General features: G+C 55.0%; 1 protein-coding gene across 1 annotated transcript; it reads left to right on the top strand.

Moving 5' to 3' along the window:
* Positions 1–573: 573 nt before the first annotated feature.
* Positions 574–19787, top strand: VSX2 (visual system homeobox 2). The gene is made up of 5 exons (XM_005900972.2): positions 574–943; positions 2260–2344; positions 6093–6216; positions 18553–18733; positions 19462–19787. The coding sequence occupies exons 1-5, from the start codon at positions 574–576 to the stop codon at positions 19785–19787; spliced, it is 1086 nt and encodes a 361-aa protein (XP_005901034.2).
* Positions 19788–20133: the final 346 nt, after the last annotated feature.

The raw sequence follows: 20133 nt of genomic DNA, 5'->3' as shown, positions 1-20133 counted from the left end.
ACACAGCTTGCCCAGGAAGCTTGCTCCTTCCTTGCTCTTCCTTTTCCCAGGGGTCCCATATTTGGGCTTCTTTGACCCTGCCAAACCTGAATAGGAGTTGAGGGAGGGAGGGAGCAAGGCTCCCAGTCTCTAGGATCTGCCCTCATCCCATCCTCCCACCCTACTCCAGGGACAGTCTAAGCTGGCTCTGCCCAGAATCCCCAGCCACCCACCTCCTGGGACTGCCCTGAATCTTGTTGCCTCATCTCAGTCTCTGGGGGCCCCTGCCCATGGGTGTCCTACAGAGCCCACCGGGTGCCCCGGCCCCCAGCGCCCTGGCCCCTCAGCGCTGCCTGCGGAGGGAGCTGCCAGCTTTTTGGAATTCCTAATCGCTCTTGGCCCCGGTGATTGGCTGCTCAGCTCTGACCCCACTTGGGCTGCCGCCTGGTTGGATAAAAGGGGAATCTCCTTGGGGCTCCAGAGCATTAGACATCGCAGGGGGCACCTGGGACCAACTTCGTGAAGCGGGGAGCCAGCCGGGGGGGTGGGGGGAGCACAAGACTTTCGGCCTCGGCCCCTCCAAAGAGCCAAGAGATGACCGGGAAAGCAGGGGAAGCGCTGAACAAGCCCAAAGCCGAGACAGTGGCCAAGAGTACCTCCGGGAGCGCCCCGGCCAGGTGCACCGGGTTTGGCATTCAGGAGATCCTGGGCTTGAACAAGGAGCCCCCCAGCTCCCACCCGCGTGCTACCCTCGACGGTCTGGCCCCCGGGCACTTGCTGGCTGCGCGCTCCGTGCTCAGTCCGGCAGGAGTGGGCGGCATGGGGCTACTGGGGCCCGGGGGGCTCCCCGGCTTCTACGCACAGCCCACCTTCCTGGAAGTGCTGTCCGACCCGCAGAGCGTCCACTTACAGCCGCTGGGCAGAGCGTCGGGGCCGCTGGACACCAGCCAGACGGCCAGCTCGGGTAGGTGAGGGTGAGGCTGTGTGGCTTCCCCGACTGGGGTGAGAACCGGGAACCCCACGCTGTCGGCTCTGGCTTGCATCGCCAGGCCTGCTCCTCCGGGTGCAGAAGTTGGTGCCAGGCCGAAGGGTCGCAGCGCGGGCCTGGGGCCGGCGCGCCCTGGGCCGGGGGGACGGGAAAATGCTCCCCGCGGTGGCCGGCTTTGGGCCCCAGAGTTTCCGGCAGCCGAGCTGTCCTGTCTGCGCGTTGAACCCGGTTCTGCGGCAGCGCCCTGTTGGGGCCCCACTGGAAAAGGGGCTTAGGGTGTCGGAGCCCGTGGGGCAGGCCAGGGGTCCCCCTTCTCTGCTCCACTTGGGCCGCGGCCTCCCAAAGGAACCACGCTCCTACAGCCCGATTCCGTTTCGGGCGTGAGCACCGGGGAAGCCGATGCCAGCTTAGGGCCCCAGCCCTGATGTCCAAAGTTGTCTTGCCCTTCTTCCTTCTCTCTGTTCCAACCCCCCACCCACCCACCCCGCACTGGTCAGCTGGGTTTGATTTTTCCCCTCGCGAGCTTCAGGACCACCTGGCCACCGCGGCAGCCCAAGCGGTCGGCATCCGCGATCCCACCTGAGCGTCACCGTATCCGGGATCCCGACCCTCGCGGGCTGGGGGGCCACCGAACCTACGGGCCGCTTTCCCGGCCGCACCTCTCCGTCGGCTCGGCCCTCTGCCTCTGATTCGCGCTCTTCGATTCCCCCGATTTTCCGCTCTCGTTTTATTTATTTATTTTTATTAATATCTGGAGGGGCAACGAAAAGTGGCGCGCCGCAGTCTCTCCAGTCCCGAGCGGGGCCGCACGGTGCGGGCAGTGGAAAGGGGGCTGTGCCCGAGAAGCCCCTCTCTCTTCCCGGGGTCCAGCTCTCCGCGCCCTGGGCTCTGCTCCGAGGGGATGGGGGGCCACCTTCTGCGCCCTGGCGCCGGGGCTGAGCGCAGGGGAGGGCGCTGAGCCCCGAGCACCGCCGGAGGGGGACCCTGCGACCCAGGAGGCTGTCTCGCTCCCCTGCCGTCCGCGTCCCAGGCGTGTCGGGGCCTTTGCTTCTCTTACAACGAAATCCGTCCACCACCTCCGGATTCCGGCGCCGGCATGGGTAGAAACAGCCTCGGCTTAGGGATGGGGTCGCCCTCGCCGAGGGCTTCCCGGGGAGACTGAGCAGGCCGGGCGGCTCCCCGAGGCCGCCGGGAGTGGGCCCCTCGCGGGGCTTCGGGAGCCCGACGCACCCGGGGGTTGCCGTGCGCGCCCCCTCTCCATTCTGCCGCCTGTGCCTCCGCCCGCTTTTCAGATTCTGAAGATGTTTCCTCCAGCGACCGAAAAATGTCCAAATCGGCTTTGAACCAGACCAAGAAACGGAAGAAGCGGCGACACAGGTAAGGCCCCTGCAGCGCCTTCCGTCACCTTCGTGCTCACCCATCCCCTGCGGTCCCTAGTTCGAAGGATCGGGTCCCTTGGACCCGAATCTTGCCGGCTGTAGATCTGAGCTCCGCGGCTGTGCCGGGACGGGGAGGTCGGACCGGGAGACCTGGAGTTTGGGGACATCCTCCCGGGGCCCTGGCGTCCGGCCATGCCGGGTGAGGATTAGGAGAGGCCGCCGAGGAAGCCGCGCGTTTCAGGCTTTCTCCCCTTCTCCGGGAGAAAGGAAAGGCCTCAAATAGGGCCAAACCCTACCCAGAGAGAGGCTGGAAATACCCATATGTCATCCTGGCCTCTGCACATTAGGAGAGTCGCGCACATCTCTGGGCGGACAGGTCGGCTCTCGCCTCCCGCCCCAGCGGGTTCCTCTGCCCCCTGCCCGGCTCCCCGTTCCTCTCCGCTGTCGCTGTCAGCGCCGCCAACCCCCCTGTCTTTCTGCTCCCATCGCTGGCCAAATCTTGAGCGTGATATCCGCATGGATGGCAAATTTGCTTTCGGGTTCTGCTCCTCTGATCCGTAAGCCTCAGTTTCCTTGTCTGTAAAATGGGGAGGGAGGAGGAGTGTGTGGACCGGATGCCCCCGCCAGCCCTGGCTGGAGTTGAGTGGGCTGCATTGCAGCAGACAGACGAAAAAGAGAGAGGTTATTTGGCTTTGTTTCCCTTTAAATATTTTAAAAAACAGACATCACTTGCACAAAGTTAAAATTCAGTCCTGCAAAGTAATGCCCTTGCCTGAGACCCGCGTTCTCTTCCGTGGCCCGCACCTCCGCTACCAATTCCTAGTGTAAATTTATCTGGAGGGTTTTAAGAAATAAAGGCTCGTGAGAAACAAAAATCGACCAGACTTTCTGCGGGTGCTGCTTGCAGGCGCTGCCCTGCGCTCGCCCTGGCTCTGTTTTCCCGATTCCCTCGCTGTCCCTGTGTGGGTGGGCTCCCCCCTAGGGTTCCCTCCCGACCTGTGGGCATTTCCCCCTGGGGCGCTCTCCTCCCCACCCACCTCATCCTCTTCTCCCCAGTTTGTCTCATCCTCTTTGCACACTGTCTCTGGGTGCTTGTCTGCGTTTCTCTTCTTGCTTCACTCCCGGAAATGATCCCACATTTTAAATCGGCTCTTCCTGACTTCTCAGACCCCTACAGGTTTCCACTTGAATGTGGGTGAACTTTGGCTTGGTTTCTTGGTGACCTCGGTTTGTTCCCTTCAGGCAGCTGTTTGTTTTTGTTTTGTTGTGTTTTATTGTGAACGGAAGCGTTGTTTTTAGTCCTGATCCTGGGTCATTTTTTTTATAGTCATCGTTTCAACAAATATTCATTAAAACACCTCCTATGCACCCAACTCAGGCTGGTCCCAGGCTAGCAGGTTGTGTGGGGGGGTGGCGCGTCGGTAATCCTGTCTGCCTTTGGGCTGCCGGAGGGCAGGTGGGAGTCTGGCTGACCCGCTTCTGTGCTGCTGCCCGAATTGGGGTGGGGGAGGGATTCCCTGAGCAAGGAGAGCAAGGACAGTGTTTCTGCACAAGGGCATCTCCTTGTGTGGCACTTGGAGCTGCCTGACACGCAGTCCAAAGTCCATGCTTAAGGTTCTCGACCCTCTGTCCTCACTTGATACCCTCTCCCCTGGGAAAAACTTTGGGTGCTTCAGAAGGGTCCCCTAGGAGACTGGTCAACTGCACTAGGTTTCAGGCTATTTCTAATGTGTGAGGGGAACAGATTATTGAAGACAGGAGAATGGCTGGTGCCATTTTTAATTAGTAAAAAAAAAAAAATCTGAGCATCTCTCGTTTGGGGAGTTCAGGTAAGAAACCTTGGACTCTGGTGGTAAGAGATGAAGATCCCTTAACCTCCCAGAAACATAGGGGGCTTGAAGGAGTTAGAGAGGGGAGTGGGGATGGAGTCTTCCGATTTTCTTCTTCTCTTTACCTGTGAGGCTCAGTTGCAATGGGAAACTGAAGGGTCTGGTGGATTACTTCAGTCGTGTCTGACTCTTTGCGACCCCCATGGACTGAGTCCGCCAGATTCTTCTGTTCCTGGGATTTTTCAGGCAAGTCTGGGGATCTGAGGCATCATTTCACTTTGTTTCGTTTCTTACTTCCTTTCTTCCTTTCTTGTTTTTGTTTTGTTCTTTTTTTTTTTTTTTAATAAGAGTTCTCCCAAGCAGAGTCTGGCACTTGAACCACTGAATGATCTGCCATCATCTCTCTTCTTTGGCTTTGGCCAGGCCACAATAGCTGTGGGTTTTATTTTTCCTAGTTTTGAAGAAGCCGTACACGTTTTGATTGTTTATTTTGACTGTCTGTTCAGGGGCCCTTTCAGTAAGTGGCAAGAGAGAAATAGAAAGCAGCAGATCTTCAAAATTCTGAAGAATTAACTTTCTGTATACATAAGCATTCCATTCCCCCCAAGAGAATAGGAGCAACGATTTAGAATCAAACCAGTCATTTTCCATAAAGAGCAGAATCTTTCTCTCTCACACATCCCCTGTATCATCCTCCAGGATGCCAACGCCAGCACCGGCAGGAGGAATACCTGGGGTTTCCATCCATGCTCTTCCCTCAGGCTGGTGACATGAGGTGCTGCAGCGAGGGATTTTACCACGCCGCCCCCTCATACTGGTCCCAGGGTTCAAATCCCAGAGGCTCTACTTCAACCATTGTAGAAGCTGAGTCTGTAAAATCTGGACAGTATTACACCCCAGATTGTTGAGGAGGGTGCAGGATAAAGGTCGCCTAGAACTTGGTGAAATTCAGGTTTGAAAAGAGAAGAATTTATGTTGGTAAGGGAGTGTAGTGTATTTATTTGAGAAAGGGGGATTACAAACCCCCTAAATATCGGAGGTGGAAAACTGTGTGTTGGAGCATATCCATTTGCTAGCGAAGAGGATGTAGCTTTTACTGGACTCTTAAAGCAGTTTATGTTAATAACTCAAAATAGGTCGATGTAAATAGCTCTGCGGGGGTTGGGGGCTGTGTAGGTAGGCTCTCTTGGGATGACCAGAGTGAACTGCCCCTAAATGGGGCTCCTGCTGGGTGAGTGGGTGAGCCTGGGTATGGTGGGATGGTGGGAAGGTGGCCCTTGCCTTCGGAGCACCAGAAAGGACAGAGCACCCCCCTTCCCCCCTCTCTGCCCAAGACTCTGAGGGCAGCTCTCCGGAGCCCGCAAGCAGGGTGGGGTGAGGGGCTAGGAGGTGCGGTTAGTTCTCCACTGTAGAAACCCTGGGGGGCTGTTGCATTTGACCTTCCGGTGAGACTTTGAACTCTTGAATACAATTTAAAAGACCAACTCTCCCGTCTGTGAGGGGAGCCTGGGGCGGCAGGTCCTGCCTGAGGCTGGGGCACTTATCTACCTGGTGAGCCCTTCGCTGTGGGCCTGGGAGGAGGAATAGGGGCTTTCTGCAGTTTCCTAAAGCTTGTATCTTACGCCCTTACCCCAAAGCACTTTCAGGAAGATTCCCAGTATGAAATGTCCCAGAGGGCTGAAATAATGCCCTAAGCACTAGAAGGGAGTGTGGGCCCTCACACTGGAATGAAGAAGAGTCCAGAGGGTGTGTGGGGATGGGGGCGAGAGAGAGGGGTTGTATTCAATTGCACTGGCCCAGGCTGGGTTTGGGGGCTGTTTAGGAGCCACAGGGGAGGGCTATTCTGTCCTCTCTGGGACAAACTCTTTCCATTTTCGGGGTTTGCTGGGTTTGACTCTCTGGGTTTGCTCCCCTCAGGACAATCTTTACCTCCTACCAGCTAGAGGAGCTGGAGAAGGCATTCAATGAAGCCCACTACCCTGACGTCTATGCCCGGGAGATGCTGGCCATGAAAACGGAGCTGCCCGAAGACAGGATACAGGTAAAACAGCCCTGAGTCCCTCTCTCACACTTTCTTCACCCTCAGGGACATCAAATGCCCCAGGCTCCCACATACTCCTCTTTCACCCTCCTGCTCCAGTGTGTGCTTGTCTGTAATCACCTCCTCGTGCAACAGTTCATTTAAGCAGATTTTAGGTGAATACCCACCACGTGAGATGGGTGCTGCTGGAGGGACTGGAGTCTTGGCAGACAAGACGCGGCCTGTGGCTGCAGACTGTGGGCTTCCTGAGGAGTATGGCAGGCCGGGAGAGGCACCTGGGTGGGTCTAGGGTTCTGAGCAGGGTCTCTGGCGCGCCAGGTGTCTCCCAGGAGGTAAATGTCTGCTTCAAGGCCTGGGTGCCTGGGGGTGGAGGGGAGCTGCCTCCCCCATGAAGAAGACCTTGCCCTCTCCCTTCCTACCTACTTCCCACTGCCTCCATCCCAGCAGCTGGTCCTGCCCAGGGCTCCTGCTCCTGGACGTCTCCTGGACCAGCCCAGGAGGCGCTCATTAAGTCGTTCCCCTCACCTCCTTACTGGAGAGTTTTGTGGAGAGTCAGCCCTGACTGGTTGGGGCTGTCCTCAGCTGTGCTGGGCACCAGGCCTCCTTTCAGCAGCAGCAGGATCCTCCCAAGTCCAGGACTCCCCTTGGCAGACAGGAATGGGTTGCTTAATCATTTCTCCAGGAGGAAATGAAGTCTGATGATTCTCCAGACAGGGCCTCCAAGGAAGGAGGGCTGGGGTGGAAAAACATTTCCAGAAGATTTGAGGTTGCCATAGCTAATTCAAGACCTTGAACCAGAGCTGCTTCTGTCGGGACACCTGAGTGGCCCGGAGTAGTTGACCTGCCAAGGCTGGGAAAGGCAGGGAGGGTCCGGACTTCCTGAAACCGTTCTGCTCCAAATTTCCTCCTCCTTTTTGTCTCCAGGTGTGATCTGTGTTGGGGAGCAGGGGGAGGAGCGGGGAGGGGACAAGTCCAGCAAAGGAACCAAATAAGGTGTGTAGGTTCTTTGCACTCGCTTGCTGGAGAACCAGAGAATGGGGAATGAAGTGAGAGCTGCTTTTCCAGAAGAGCCTTCCTCTCCCCTGGAAGTCTATTGGGAATTTCAGCCAATGGCTTTAGACGGTGACACTAACAATAAGCTCAATTATTCATAAGCAGATTATCTGTTTGGTACATTATCCATGGTGGCCTGGATCCATCATCCCCACCCAACTAAGTTCCAGTGGGGAAAGGCTGGCTGTTGATTTTGAATCCTGTGTGTGTAAGCCAAGACCCAATCCAATTCATGTGTGGTGGTAACCCCTACCTGGTCTTTATTAGGGTAGAGCTGGTCCTTACAAGCAGCCAGGGTTGGTGAGGTTGCCAGACTTCCCCTTTGGTTGGTTGCACGTTTGCACTATTGACCAGTAGAATGGAACAGCTCGTCTCTTGCAGTGGTTGTCCTAAAATCTGGCCGTGGTGGTGGTAGTGGTGGGTGGGAGAGTCCAAAGGCTGTAAGGAGAGCTTGCCCTCAGCTGTAACTGCATTGCTATAAACGCTCAGCCTGCAGACTCTAGACTTCTTAAAATTGTCTGAGGGGTTGTCTACAGGTTGGTGTCTGAAATCACCAGCACCAGCATGGAGGAGCCAAGGGTGTGGAGTACATTGATTCCCTGGACTGCAAGGATTGACTGTGGAATCTGTGGCTATCGGTGAGCCAAGGCAAGGGTCTCTGTAACTCTTCCAGCACTGCCCAGTTCTTCAGCTACATGCTGCCCCCAGAAGGTGTGAGTTATCAAATGGCCCAATCCTCAAATATTTTGAAGCTTCCCAGGTGGCATTAGTGGTAAAAGAAACTGCCTCCCAATGCAGGAGACTAAGAGACACAATACGGGTTTGATTCCTGGGTCGGGAAGATCCCCTGGAGAAGGGCATGGCAATCCACTCCAGTATTCTTGCTTGGAGAATCCCATGAGCAGAGGAGCCTGGTCCTCTGAGTCCATAGAGTCGCAGAGTCAGACACGATTGAAACGACTTAGCACGCATGCCCAACCAAATGTTTTACCAAGTGGCCTGGGAAAGGACTTCACATCTATTAGTGACAACTATCTATCAAAGCTCCAACCCGCAGAGCAATTCCCGTGTGGCTGGTGTTCTAAGTACAGGGCGTGCACAGGAGCGGCAAGGTGGTGCAGTGGTTAGGGACACTCACTTCAGAGTTGGACCATCCTGGCCTCACCAGGTACCAGCTGAATGACCGTGGGCAGGTCACACTTCACCAGCCTGAGCCTCCATTGCTCATCTGTAAAATGGGCATGACAGTGGCAGTTGCAGCTGTGATGAAGCTGTGTGTGTGGTGTGTAGCAGCGGCCCAGCCTGGGGCCCGGCTGTCCACCTGGGGCTGACCATCCCACCAGTGGATGCACCCTGTTGTTGTTTAGTCTTGTCCGAATCTTTTGTGACCCCACGGCTGTAGCATGCCAGGCTCCTCTGCCCTCTACTATCTCTTGGAGTTTGCTCAAATTCATGTCCGTTGGGTCGGTGGTGCTATCTAACCATCTCATCCTCTGCCACCTTCTTCTCCTTTTGCCATGAAAAGAAGGAAGGGGGGGAGTTATTAGAGTCTCCAAGTCTGAAGTTAGACATCCTCAGGTGGAATGGGAAGGTTAAGGGACTGGATATTCAATCAAGGATCCAGATCTTAGTTCTGGCTCTGACACCGACCAGGTATGGCAGAAGCCAAGTCACTTCCCATCTCTCATCTGTGAAAGGAAGAGGGGGAGTCCCTCCCAGCGGGCCGTCTGCTCGGGGTCACCTCTCTCATTCCGACTCTGGGCTGCCATTGGTGGAATGTTCGGCCCCAGGTGGACAGCTGGACCCACCCAAGGAAGCCCCTGGATGTGTCTGAGACCTACTGTCTAATGAGAACCCAGTGTAGATGTGAAAAGTCAGACATGTGCTGTGCTTAGTCGCTTTCCATGCCTTTTTTCATCACTTCTTTACAACAACTAGCTGAGTTAGATGCTATTCTTATCCCCACTTTCTGGATGAGGTAACTGAGGGGCTGAGAGGTGAAGTAAGTGGTGGACTGGGATTCAAACCCAGTACCATTCAAGTACTATCTCAAGAGAGCAAATGAAGGTAAAGGGAACACTTATGTACAGAAACTGGAATAATTAATGCCAATTGCAGTGATGAGGGGTCAAACCCCTTAATAGTGGCTGATTTCCTCAACCTTTATGCTTTGAGGGCAAGCACTTTCCCCCTCTACATCTCTCTAAGTTGGGGTGAAGGGATAAGTTGCACTGTTAGGGGAAGAAGAGATTTCTAGTATTCATATCAGTTCAGTTCAGTTCAGTCACTCAGTCGTGTCCGACTCTTTGCAACCCCATGGACCTCAGCACACCAGGCTTCCCTGTCCATCACCAACTCCTGGAGCTTGCTCAAACTCATGTCCATTGAGTCAGTGATGCCATCCTGACTTCATCAGTCATCCTCTGTTGCCCCGTTCTCCTCCTGCCTTCAATCTTTCCCAGCATCAGGGTGTTTTCCAAGGAGTCAGTTCTTCGCATCAGGTGGCCAAAGTATTGGAGTTTCAGCTTAGCATCAGTACTTCCAATGAATATTCAGGACTGATTTCCTTTAGGATGGACTTCATATCAGAGCCAGATGCAAAATCCTTTCTGTGTCTCTGAGAAATGCTAGGATGTGGCATTCTGGAAGCCCCTACCGGATGTCAGCCCTGGGGAAGAGGAAATGGTTTCCAGACTGAGTTTATTTCCTCTGTGGGTCATTTATTCTCAGTATTTTGATACATTCACTTATGTGTTTACTGTATTTTTTTCTGACAGAAGTTATACTTATTTAGAATGCCTACATTACAGATGTGCAAGTGAACAGAGCCATCTCACCTCCACTCTTAGCAACCTGGTATGTTTGGAAGGATGAGGTTTGGATTCTCTGACTAGCACTGTTCCATTCTGTCTCTTTTAACGTGGTCCCTGCCCAAGGGTGGGGAACAAAGTTTTAGAGGGTTCCATCCCAGAAGTTAATAGATAACCACATGACTGGGAAAAGACTGCAGTGTGTCTCAGCCGGGGAAATGGATTAGAAACACAGGGCAGCTTTTTATTTTTTACTTTTTTAAAAAAAGTTTTGGCTGCACTGGGTTTTTGTTGAGGCATGCAGGCCCTTCAGGACTTCCCTGGTGGCTCAGCATTAAAGAATCTGCCGGCAATGCAGGGGATGCAGGAGATTTGGGTTCAGTTCCTGGGTGGGGAAGATCCCTGGGAGGAGGGCATGACAACCCACTCCAGTATTCATGCCTGGAGAATCCCATGGACAGAGAAGCCTGGTGGGCTCCATGGGGTTGCAAGGAGTCAGACACGACTGAAGTGACTGAGCATGCAGGCTGTTGTAGGGCTTACCTTGAGGCATGTGGGATCTTAGTTCCCTAATCATCCCTTGCACTGGAAGGCAGATTCTTAACCATTGGACCACCCGGGAAGTCCCAGGGCAGCTTTTAAAAAATTACTCATGCCAGAGATTTCCCTGATGGTCCAGTGGCTAAGACTCTGTTCTCCCAAAGCAGGAGGCCCAGGTGCGATTCCTGGTCAGAGAGCTAGATCCCACATGCTGCCACTAAGAACTTGGTGCAGCCAAATAAATAAATAAATATTTAAAGTAAAATAAAATTACTTGTGCCAGCCTCCCACACTTAGCAACACTGACTTAATTGGTTTGGTGTGTAGCTATGGCATTTCTTTTTTTTTAATTTTGGGGTACACTGGGTCTTCATCGCTGCACAAGGCTTTCTCTAGTTGTGACAAGCGGTGGCTACTCTTTTTTTTTCATTCTCAAAGTTCTCAAATGCCTTTATTTTGAGAAACTAAAATTGAAAATATAACTTCAAGATTTCTAGACTATTGTATTATTTTTTCCTTTTAAAAAATGTATTCATTTTTAATTGGAGGGTAAATGCTTTACAATTATTGTGTTGGTTTCTGCCATACATCAACATGAATCAGCCATAGGTATACATATATCCCCTCCCTCTTGAACTTCTCTCCCACCTCCCACCCCATTCCACCCCCCCTCCACCCCAGGGATTCATCTTTAGTTGCCATGAGCAGGTTTCCCATTGCAGAGGGCTTCTCTTGTTGTGGAATACAGGCTCTAGGGCTCAAGGGTTTCAGTTCTTGCAGCACATGGGTCAGTAGCTGTGGTGCACAGGCTTAGTTGCTCCACAGCATGTGGGATCTTCCAGGGCCAGGGATCGAACCCGTGTCTCCTGCATTGGCAGGTGGATTCCCCGGACCACCAGGGAAGCCCTGTTTGTTTTTAAAGCTCTCCAGGTGATTGTATGTAACCAGTGTAAAAATGCTGGGTCAGAGGCTCAGGAAAAGTGTCTCTGCTTTAAGTGAGTTAATATGAGTGGAAGAAAGTGGAGTATTGGGTGACACAGTGAAACGACCTGTCCAGGAATTCAGGGAAGGATGCTCCCTGGGCCTGCCAGGAAACATAGGCAGAGCTGCCCTCTAGTGGACATCAGAGGCTACAGCAAGGTCAAGCTTCTCTGAGCCTGAAGCTGGGACTGGAAAGGGTGTGCTGAAATATGTTGTCAGAAGTGCTGAGTGCGTGTGGAGTGCGAGGTCGTTAAATCACGCCAGCAACTAGCGCAGATTAATCAGCTTCCAATCAGAGGAGAGGAGGGAAGGTAGGTGAATGTGTTGAAAACTGCCACGGGGCTGAAGAAGCAGGGCCTGATAGCCTGGGGCAAGATGGGAGGGCAGGGCCCGGGGGTAGCCAAGGGGCCAGAATGTGCAGAATATCTATTATGCATGGTGTCTCCTTTAGGGGGTGACCATGGAGGGACCTCAGAGGGAAGGAGGCCTGGGCATGTCATCATGTGGGGCTAGAAGGCTGGGAGCTTTCAAGGACAAGAGATGCCCTGCTGCTGCTGCTAAGTCGCTTCAGTCGTGTCCGACTCTGTGCGACCCCAGAGATGGCAGCCCACCAGGCTCCTCCGTACCCGGGATTCTCCAGGCAAGAACGCTGGAGTGGGTTGCCATTTCCTTCTCCAATGCATGAAAGTGAAAAGTGAAAGTGAAGTCGCTCAGTCGTGTCAGACTCTAGCGACCCCATGGACTGCAGCCCACCAGGCTCCTCCGTCCATGGGATTTTCTAGGCAAAAGTACTGGAGTGGGGTGCCATTGCCTTCTCCAAGAGATGCCCTGGTTACCCACAAACGGGACAGAGGGCTGACAGTGTGGCTGGCTTGAAGGGTGCCCTGGACCAGAAGAGCATCCCTCTGGCAAGAAGCCCTTTTATGGATCCGGTCCATCCGTGAAGGCACAAGCTCTTGGGCCCCTCTCTGCCGGGTGTGGAGGCACCAGCTGTGGACAGCCAGAGGCCTCCTTGCTGGGCTCTCTGAGTGCTACCAGGGCACCACCTGTGAGAGGAAGTGCACCAGGAAACCCAGGCTCTTCCTTGAGCTGGAAGACTTCACCACTCTCCCTCGCCTGGGACTCCCAAGTTGGTGACCCTTAATGTCCCTTGTGAGCCCCTTCTCAGGCACTTGGAGGCCTGGAAGAGGAAGGCAGGGCTCTGATCCTTGCCAGGGTCTGCATACCGGTCCTCCTGAAGAGTTCCGACCTGACTTCCTTGGGCGTGGAGTAGCGGCTTCTAGAAAGTGTGCAGTCTGGAAAGTAAGAGAGGAACTGAAGGAGTACTGTGGGTTTGCCAGAGCTAAGGGACCAAGCAGGAAACAGGGCCTAAATGAAGGAATCTCAAAGGTGGGAGATGAGAGGACCCGGCTTATGTGAATAGAGTCACCGAGCATTTGGTCATTTGTCCGTAGAATTCATCCAGCACCAGGCCAATGTTTTCCAGTTCTTACAACATGCTGGGCGTTTCCCATGCACTATTCTATTGAATTTTTACAACAAACCTGCGAGGAAGTGGTATCATAGGGCAGACAAAGAATCAGAAGCTCAGAAAGGTTAAGAACATGCCCAAGTTCACAAATGCAATTGGAGGCAGAACAGAGTTCTCCAGTCCAGGCCTTTTAGCTCCGTCTCATAGCCGTCTGCATAGGTGGTCTCTTACATTTGAGCCTCAGGGGTCTGGGATACATTAGAAATGCAGGGGTTGTTGCACGGGGCATCTGTTTGGCCCCTAGAGGGGAAGTCTAGTCTAGTGTTAGTTACTCAGTCGTGTCTGACTCTTTGAGACCCCATGGACTGTAGCCCACCAGTCTCCTCTGTCCATGGAATTCTCCAGGCAAGAATAGCAGAGTGGGTCGCCGTTTCCTTCTCCAGGGGATCTTCCCAACACAGGGATCGAACCTGTGTCTCCTGCATTGCAGGCAGATTCTTCACTGTCTGAGCCACCAGGGAACCCCCTAGAGGGGAAACTAGAGACTATCTGTATTAAAATCTTACAGCCTGGAGGTTAATTCTGTCCCCCCCCACACCTCCTGGGGTGGTGGTTGATATTATTATTTGTCAGTCCAGCCTCGCTGCAGGGCATGTCTTGGAAGAGGCCAAAGGAGCAAGTAATGCCACTAACGAACCTGCTCCCTGCACAGACTCCCACTGACTTTCTGTGCCTCCACTGAAATAAAAATGAAAGTGAAAGTCGCTCAGTCGTGTCTGACTCTTTTCAACCTCATGGACTATACAGTCCATGGAATTCTCCAGGCCAGAATACTGGAGTGGGTAGCCTTTCCCTTCTCCAGGGGATCTTCCCAACCCAGGGATCAAACCCAGGTCTCCCGGCATTGCAGGTGAATTCTTTATCAGCCTAGCCATAAGAGAAGCCCAAGAATACTGGAGTGAGTAGCCTATCCCTTCTCCAGTGGATCTTCCCGACCCAGGAATCGAACTGGGGTCTCCTACATTGCAGGCGGATTCTTTACCAACTGAGCTGTCAGGGAAATCAGAAGTAATAATAACTAGCATCTGTTGATGCTAGGATGAGATGAGATGAGATGAGGATGAGATGAGATGAGAATGAGATGGTTGGATGGCATCATCAACTCTATGGACATGACTCTGAGCAAGCTCCAGGAGTTGGTGGTGGACAGGGAGGCCCGGCATGCTGCAGTCCATGGGGTCACAAAGAGCTGGACACGACTGAACAACTGAACTAAGCATCTATTGAGCACCTTCTGTGGGACAAACACTGATTTTAGGCACCCCTCACTTATTTCATTAATCCCCAAAACAACTCAGAAAAATAGATATTCTTATTTTATGCTTGAAGAGACTGAAACTGAGAGAAGGCAAGTAACTTGTCCAAGATGACTTAGCAATTTTTGTCACAGTTGGGAATTCCAGTTCAGGACTACTTTCAATGCGTCTGGCAAATGTTTAGGTTCTGCACACATACTGGTTGCTTCCCGGAAAGGAAGAGAAACGCAAATATGAAGAGTGGTTAGGGTTAATTCTAATTCCTTGTCCACTTCCCTCCAAGGCACCAATGCCACAGCTTCTCTGCCAACTGTCCTAAAGAGAAATTGTTTTGGCTGTCCAGGTTTCTTCTATAAATTGGAGCAGCATCTGGTATTCAAAGAGAGCCAGGCGTTTCAGGAACCCATAACCAAGGGTCCGGATAACTCCTGGATTGAATGACCAGCTGGCGCCAACCCCTCTGGGACTGTCTGTGGACAAAATCTGATCCGCAGACCAGTTATTCATTTGTCCAAATCAGGAGACTGGGGAAAATGGTTCTGTTTACAGGTCTCAGAAATGATCTGAATCCCAAGTTGGCACCACCTTCTTTGGTGTTCCAGTAAAGATGCTGTTTCCATCTGAGAGCCCCGCCCACCCCCCCGCCCCCTCTCAAGCTCATGCGATCCTGGGGAAGCCAGGGCAATGCATCTTTCCAGGCGGGGGTGGGGCGGGGGGAGGGGGGCGGTGGTGGTGGTTAATGAGCATCTCTGCCTTTGCTTTCTCCACAATCCCTTCTTCAGGATACCTGATTCTAAATTGTGCTGAAACACACTTGTTCCATCAGTTTGTCATCAAAACTCATTCTTGGCAAAAACCAGGTGGGACTTCATGCTCTTTATTTGTCCCTCATGCATATGTGGATGTTTTGCTGCAGAAATCAGAACTGATGGATCTGACTACGGGGATGTGCTGCTGCTACAGAATGTTACATAACATGTAGTATATGCACCGCGTATTTTTTCTAAAATCCACAACAGTCTGGAGTCTGGCCCGCCCCCCCCCCGCCGTGGGTTCCAGCGGCCTTGTTGTTCTGTAATGCACTGTATTCAAGCAGGAAGGTCATCTCCTGCCCAGGAGGCAGAGGGCTTACTTAAGATTCATCAAGACAGCCTTCTCAACCTTCTGTGGTCAGACTCGGAATTCCACATTGGAATTCCATCTCTAAGGGGTTCGTGCTTTGCCGTCTTCTCTGTCAGGTGGATGAAACCAGAAGCCACGTACACCTTTCTGTGGCTTATCCCTTTTAGATGCCCCCCCTGTGTGAAAATGTAGCTTAAGACACGTGAGTACGTAGAGGACCACCAAGCGCTAAGGGGGAAGAGGGAACAGGACAGAGGACAGAGGTCTCAGACAAACCGCAGGCCTGGGGTATTGCAGAGGGCCTGCTGGACAGGCAGGGCCGCTGGGGACAGATGTATACACAACGCAGAGCCAGGCCAGGCGGAGGGCCGAGTTCCTCCGAACTCCGTTGCGCACCGCTCTGCGCTCCTTAGCGTCCAGAGCGCAGCCATCTAGTAGCCTTCCGGTGACATAGACCCATTCCTTGACCGGGTTCACTCAGTGCGGTCTGGTTCAGACCGGGGTGGCGGCCTTGCATTGGTTCCACAGCTTTCCAGGAGGTGCCAAACCCACTGGTGGCAAACGCGCAGCTCACCGGGGGCGACGCCACCCGGGGGACTGAGGGGTGGTCGTTTTCTAACAGGCGCGGGCGCGGCTCAATGTGGGGTCGGAGGGGTCGGGGTTGGGGGCAGTCTGAGGCCGCATCTCTCCCATTTTTAGAAGTTCCTAGTTATTTACATATGAGGAAATGCCCAAACAGGGTTCACACAACCAGGGGCATTGTAAAGGTGGGCACTGATCATGCGGTCTTTCCGCAAAGCGCCGGTGACCGCGAAGCCCTTAGAGGACCGGCCTCGCGGGGGCGCGGCTGTGCGGCCGGGGCGCCCCCCTTGGCGCCCCCCTTTGCTGGATGAGGCCAGCCACGCTCCGCCGCAGTCCCCGGGCCTCCGGGAGCTGCCGGGGCGCTCACTCCGCCACCTGGCGGCGGCGGCGGAGGCGGGAACCGCAGGGGCGCACTGATTCCACGCCTCCTCTCACCCCCCACCCCCGCGCCCAGGCCTTCCCGCGGCCGAGGCAGCAAAGGGTTAAGCTGTCAGAGGCGCGATGTTAAACAGGTGTCAAAGGCGCCCCATATATCTGCAGATTGAAATCAAATTCTTCGCCGTATAAAAAGATAAATTACCCAGGCGCTGCCGCGCGTCCCACTCATCACGCCAGCGCCAGACGGCAAGCAATTTTTTTTTTTTAATGTGCTAACGACCTAATCAAGCAATCAAGTCGGAGAAGATTGCAGAGTGACCGGGGCAGCCATCTGCCGGCGAGCCCCGCATTCATTTCCCGCGCCCCCGCGCGTGGAGAGGGGGCCGGGAAGGGAGCTGCCGGGAGGAAGGGGAGGGGGAGAAAAATCCTAAACAAATTAACACCCAATTTTCCCCGTCTAATTAGTTAAATGAGGAGTGTTTGGGGTCCCCCGGGGAAGGGGAGCGGCTCGCGGCGCGGTTCGCGCTGCCTCCCCAGCATTAATTAGTGCGGGTCAATGCCGCGGATCCCGGGAGAGCAGCCGCTTTAATTTCCCGTGATATTTCAGTGCCTGAGGCCCATCGATTCAAACAGAAATTAACTTATTTTTCAATCAGCCCAGGGCTGCCCCTGGGGGTGACTCTTCTTTTGCCGCCTCCTGAATAGAGCTGGAGCAATTTTTCATCAAAAGCTGAAACCTCCGCCGCCCGGAGGGCGGGGGGCGGGGGCCCAGAGGGAGGGGCGGGGACCTGGTCCAGACGAGGGAATGGAAATCGCCCAGGAAACTAATAGATTTTTCCGAACCCGCCTCTGCCCTCCCCTCTCCCCCACCGCACCCTCTACTTCTGGGGTGCTTGGGCGTCTCACCACCATTACCACCACCCCAGGAGTCAGAGCCTGTGGAGCGGCTGTGAGAGGAACACAAGGGGGACACCGGGACCCCAGGTCCTTCCTGCGTCCACCCGTCTCCCACGGACTGTTCACCAGCTTGAGGGACAGTGCAGCTGGCCTGGTCCTGACTCCTGTCAGCTGCCGGAAACCTCAGGAAAGCTGCTTGGGGGGACCAAGACATAACCCCCTCCTCCAAGCATGGCCGGGACCTTGGGATCGCCTCCAAAAACCCGGCTGGGTGTCGCTGATAGATCCAGCGAACCCCGTGCTCATTCCCACCCTGCAGCAGTCAACTTCGGGGCCAGAGAAGCGCCCCCTAGCGGTTATCTCCCACCGCGGTCTTCTAGGTCCCCACCTTTACGTGCTCTACTCTTCACGAAGAATTTTATCTTCCCTCCCTGACTGAGGGATGGCTGCCCAGCTCCTCCAACTATCACTCAGGGTTAAAGTCCAAACCTGTGGAAAGTGGGTGAGCGGAGGCCCCACAGGGATTGATCAGGACAGGGCAGAGAAGGGAGACTGACTCAGGCCTCCTGGGAGGGTCCCCTGCGCAGGGCTCTGGGTAGGTTCAGGCTTCCTGACACCTGGATGAAATGCCTTGTGCTGCCTGAGTCCACACTCACCTCGCCCGCCTGGGACTGCCCTGGCCTCTGGAGTTCTGGTGTGGAGGAAGAGCCTGAACCAAAGGCACTGCTAGTTCATCCCCTGAAAAGGACTCTGTCCCTCTGCAAGTCAGACAGGGATGCTGGAGGTGTGAACCCTTGTATGAGAGCTATGAGGCTCAGGTTTCTCAGCGGCAAACAGGACCACATGGGAACTGCCCAGCTGCAAGACCCAGTCCGGGAGGCATCTTATTGCATCACCCTAAACTGCTTTGATCGAAAAAAATTTTTTTTTTTGCCCATCATATTCTCGCAGAACTTGTATCTCACTCTGGACACCCTGAACCAAGAGGAACCCCAGGGGTACCGAGGGGTGGGTGAGCTTAAGTAAGGATGCCCTTACTTGGAGAAACCAAAGTCACCAGGGAATGGGGCCACTGGCAATCAAAGAGGTGTGGCCCTTAGCTCCAGGCAGGCAGACACGGGTGGGGGGGGGGGGCTGGCCTCTGCCTCATAGAGGACGCCCCTGACCTGTTCCTCCGCACTAGCAGGTCTGGTTCCAGAACCGCAGAGCCAAGTGGAGGAAGCGGGAAAAGTGCTGGGGCCGAAGCAGCGTCATGGCCGAGTATGGACTCTACGGGGCCATGGTGCGCCACTCCATTCCCCTGCCGGAGTCCATCCTCAAGTCCGCCAAGGACGGCATCATGGACTCCTGCGCCCCGTGGCTGCTGGGTAAGAGCCCACACCCTCCCTGGGGTCCTGCCCCTGGAGCGAGGGGAGCGGGCTCCCGAGGAGGGGACAGAGCCCTGAGGCAGGAATGCCTGGTGGCCACAACAGCCTGGCGGGAGAGAGGCCCCAGGAAGCTGGCCTCCCAGTCTCCCTTGAGGGAGGAGGGGGGCTCCGAGGGCAGGCTGCACCCAGGGCTGGGTGTCTGCCCCTCGGTGTCTAGGACTCTCATTCTGTGGGTTCTGTCACTCTGTGAGGAGTGGGTGGCTATTGCCCCAGGGGATGTATCCTATTCCCTTGCCAGAGCTGGGGTTGTGGCGAACGAAATCGCCCCTCTTGGGGGCCCCGAGGTCCCTTTGGCCACCATTCTGGCTTTGCCCAAAGGACTTCTTCCCCCTAAATCTCCCCACCTGCCAGTTTGTCTGGGGTTCGGAGATCTGGAATCCCAGAGGGAGGGCGGGGGAAGCAAGTGCTATGCTGGTGAAGGGACAGACAGGATCCCCGGGGTGGGGGTGCCAGGAGCCCAGGGACGTGGCTCGGAGGAGCCTTCTGCCGGGCCTGGTGGTCCGCCGCAGCCTCCGCCCCCACCCCTGGGACGCACGTGACAGCGGTGTGTGTAGTAAGGCTTTCTGCTCGTCCTTAATTCTGGCCTCTCTCTATCTTTGCCGTTTTTTCAGTTCAAGATGGCTTTCCCAGGCGCTTTTCTAAACCCGAATACCAACAATTCTTTTTAGGGATGCACAAAAAGTCGCTGGAGGCGGCAGCCGAGTCAGGGAGGAAGCCCGAGGCGGAGCGCCAGGCGCTGCCCAAGCTCGACAAGACGGAGCCGGAGGAGCGGGGTACCGAGCCCCCCGCTGCCATGTCCCAGGAGGAACTGAGGGAAAACAGCATCGCCGCGCTCCGAGCCAGAGCGCAGGAGCACAGCACCAAGGTGCTGGGGACTGTGTCCGGCCCCGACGGCCTGGTCCGCGGCGCCGAGGAGCCGGAGCGAGAGGAGGCCGAGGACGAAGACAGGCCGGCGGAGAGGCTGAGTCCAGCGCGGCTCGAGGACGTGGCTTAGGCCAAGGGTGCGCGCAGACGCTGGAGCCCCAGGACTCTGCTCTCCTCGGGGGCCTGTGGTGTTGCGAGGTGTTCTCCCAGGCGAGGCCCGGGCCCCGCAGGCCCTCCGTGCACCACCCCCCGGGTGACTCCAGGCACAACTCAGTTGTGGCTGAGGCTTTGGGCCACGCTGAGACATCCCTACCTAGTTCTGACCTGTCCAGCACCTTCCTCATCCTCACAGCCCTGTCTCAGAAGCCTTCCTGCTGCCCCAGACCACCCCGTCAGGCTGCTTCCACTCAGTTCTTCGGCTACTCTCACTGTCTGAATCCACCTCTGGTCTCTTGCTCCAAAGCGCCCTCCTTCCC

Source organism: Bos mutus, chromosome 10, assembly GCF_027580195.1.
Source record: "Bos mutus isolate GX-2022 chromosome 10, NWIPB_WYAK_1.1, whole genome shotgun sequence".
Lineage (NCBI taxonomy): Eukaryota > Metazoa > Chordata > Mammalia > Artiodactyla > Bovidae > Bos > Bos mutus.
This window is presented reverse-complemented; position numbering and strand designations above follow the sequence as displayed.

What these genes read in the sequence shown, in the direction of transcription:
- VSX2 (XM_005900972.2), top strand. Translation starts at nt 574, where the DNA reads ATGACCGGGAAAGCAGGGGAAGCGCTGAACAAGCCCAAAGCCGAGACA. An exon ending in CAGCCAGACGGCCAGCTCGG is followed by an intron (nt 944 to 2,259) that starts GTAGGTGAGGGT and finishes CCCGCTTTTCAG; the next exon opens with ATTCTGAAGATGTTTCCTCC. An exon ending in TGCCCGAAGACAGGATACAG is followed by an intron (nt 6,217 to 18,552) that starts GTAAAACAGCCC and finishes CCGCACTAGCAG; the next exon opens with GTCTGGTTCCAGAACCGCAG.